The sequence below is a fragment of the Thalia democratica genome, unplaced genomic scaffold (genome assembly GCF_965202585.1).
Source record: "Thalia democratica unplaced genomic scaffold, ktThaDemo2.hap1.1 HAP1_SCAFFOLD_615, whole genome shotgun sequence".
Taxonomy (NCBI): domain Eukaryota; kingdom Metazoa; phylum Chordata; class Thaliacea; order Salpida; family Salpidae; genus Thalia; species Thalia democratica.
Window position 1 is genome coordinate 52,432 of NW_028139629.1, and position 2,756 is coordinate 55,187.

General features: G+C 31.3%; 1 protein-coding gene across 1 annotated transcript; it reads right to left on the bottom strand.

The window, feature by feature from the left end:
- Positions 1 to 232: 232 nt before the first annotated feature.
- On the bottom strand, positions 233 to 1,210 carry LOC145846777 (pirin-like). Its single transcript, XM_082953393.1, has one exon. It carries the CDS (start codon positions 1,109 to 1,111, stop codon positions 233 to 235), a length of 879 nt encoding a protein of 292 aa, XP_082809519.1. The 5' UTR covers positions 1,112 to 1,210.
- Between the last annotated feature and the right edge of the window lie 1,546 nt (positions 1,211 to 2,756).

Below are 2,756 nucleotides of genomic sequence, written 5' to 3' on the forward strand. Positions count from 1 at the left end.
CAATAGGGCTTCAAACATAAATATTTTTTTTACATTTTACTACTGATTAAATTTAAATGAAAACTCAAACTTATCAAATGTTCTAATAGCTTATATAAAAAATTTATGAGCAAAGTTAAAAGTGAAAAGTTAAAAATATTTTACAACAAAACCTTATAGGTAGAACTATAGTAGAGTACTTATACTACTGTATGATCAAGTAATAAGACAAAATATATAACTTTTTTTTTCTTTATTTCATGTAACGCTCCTTATAAGCCGCGCTATGCCAGTTTTCTGCTCTTTCAAAACCATTCTTGCGCTTGTTGTAGTCGTCAAAAGTTTGCAGCAAGTCTCTTTCAGTTGCCAACGCAAACGGACCTCTGTGAAAAACTGGCTCTTTTATTGGTTCACCCGCAATGTACAGCAACCTGCAAGGCTGCGAAGTCTTGTTCTCAATTGTAACATGGTCACCAGTTTTTTGAAACTGAACTGCATCATGAGGTTCTGCTTGCACACCGCTTACTGTTGGGTTTCCTTCTATGACGTAGACAAACACGTTCCAGTGCGAAGGACCAGACTGTTCATGGCGGGCTAAAGGGTCCAACCTGAAGTCCAAGTAGGTGATTGGTGTGCGAGTGAAGACTGCAGCTTTAGTTTCCAAGCACTCCCCTGCCAGCACTGTCACATTCACTCCGCTTCTACTTGCCTTTGGAATGTTTGCCTTAGTTAACTCCTGGTAGTTGGGCTTACAAAACTTATCTTCTGCTTTCAAGTTCACCCACAGCTGGGTAACCCAGCATTCCTGGTTGCCATGAGGAACTTCTGCATGAACAATCCCCTTCCCCGCAGTCATCCACTGGAGGTCCCCTTCTCTGATTACTCCCTGGTTGCCAAGGAAATCTTCATGCTGGATTGCACCTCCCAGCACGTAAGTCACTGTTTCAAAGCCCCTGTGAGGGTGGTCAAAGAAGCCAGCCGGACGCTGAACCCTGCCTTCGTCAAACAGGAGAAATGGGTCTAGCTGTTGAAGACCTTGGGTCCCTATACCCCTGTGTACTTTTGCTCCAACCCCTTCTGACATTTCGGGGCTGTGTGTGACTTTTAATACTTTTCGAAGAACCGAAGTCATTTTTACTATACTTTGTTATACTTAAAAAAGGTATTTCTTTTTCAACTCGTTTTTGTTTTCAGTTGATATCCTTTTATCTAAATTTAACTTAGAAAAACTGTATGCTAAAACATTTTATGATCAATTGAAAATATCAAATTAAACTCTGGATTCTAGAACTTAGTTATACATTTTATTCAGTTAATAAAAGAATAAAAAAGTATATATTTTGTATCAATACATAAAAAATTGAATAAAACAGTTTAATTTTTTTTAATGAATTAAGAACTTGATTTAAAATTAACTGCAATACTTTAAGTATAACAGGGTTGCCAAGTTTTTTTTTTAATTCTCCCAGGTTTTCTGTTTTTCTTCAAGGTTTTTAATAGAATAAGATTTTTGGTTTGCTATTAGATAAAATTATATTTAAGGTACAAAATTGTCATAAACAGTATAACAACATTATAAGTTACGTAAAGCTATTTAAAATATTATTCTAGTAAACTAAAAATAATATTCAAAAAAAAAACTCATACATATGATAAATTTTTTTTATCTTATCAAATTTTAATTACTTTGCATATGAAAATTGTTTGAAATTCTAGGTTTTTTGGTGATTTTGTTTTAGACTCCAGGTTTTTTAGTTTCAATTGACTAAAAAATTAAATTTCATGTTTTTCCAGGATTTCAGGTTTTTTGGCAACCCTGTAATAAGTAGAGAAAAATTATTTTACTAAATATAGGGTAGCTAAAGGTTCATTTAAAAAAAATAGTGATCTACCAAATCCAAGATTTGGACAAATCCGGCCTTTTTGGACTCGGATTTGGCCGAATCCTAATTTCAAAATAAGACTCGGATTCGTCCAAATCCTTAATTTCAAAATAAGACTCAGATTTGGATTCGACCAAATCCAAAATTTTGGACTCAGTAAACCACTTTAAATTTTTTGAATTTTACTTAACTGTTTGTCAAAAGTTAAATGAAATGTAAAACTAGTTAATTATTTTCACGATTAAGTGGATAAAAAAATGGGCTTTCTCACTTATAAAAGCATTATCAATTTTTATTCAGAGTTTTGCACACAGTAAAAAAGCTTTGATATATTATTTTTGTTAGACTCTCAAATAAAATTAAGTAAATAGTTAAGGCGTTTAATCTCAGCTTTTTAAATAACCGCTCTTATTTTTTCATCATATGTTTAGTTTTTTTATGTTTGCTTGTTGTTATGAACTGCTGCAGTATTTAAACAAAGAAAAAAATGCACTTAAATATGTAACATTAAAGCAGATGCTTGAATACTTTTATCGATATAAATGTTGTTAATATTTTATTATTTATTAAACCGATAATTTCAATTTATGATATATATGTTATAACTTGAAACATTTTTTATATTTATTTTAAATCAATGTTCTAAAAGTAAAAAAAATATGTTAACAATAAAATATTTATTAATTTGTAATGAACTGCTGCAACTACTTTTATTGTTCATTGTTGAACTCAGAATAGTAAGAGAATATTTAGAGCTTGCTGCAGTCATGAGAAATAAGGCTTAAATCAATAATGCATTAATTCATTAAAAAACATTTGCCTAGTGATTTATAAAAGTTTTGAAAGCAGCTTATATTTTTTGAGTAAGAAGTTTTATAAAACTGTTGTGTGGTT

Bases quoted from the DNA above. Each gene is read 5' to 3' on its own strand.
- LOC145846777 (XM_082953393.1), bottom strand. From the start codon at position 1,111: ATGACTTCGGTTCTTCGAAAAGTATTAAAAGTCACACACAGCCCCGAA.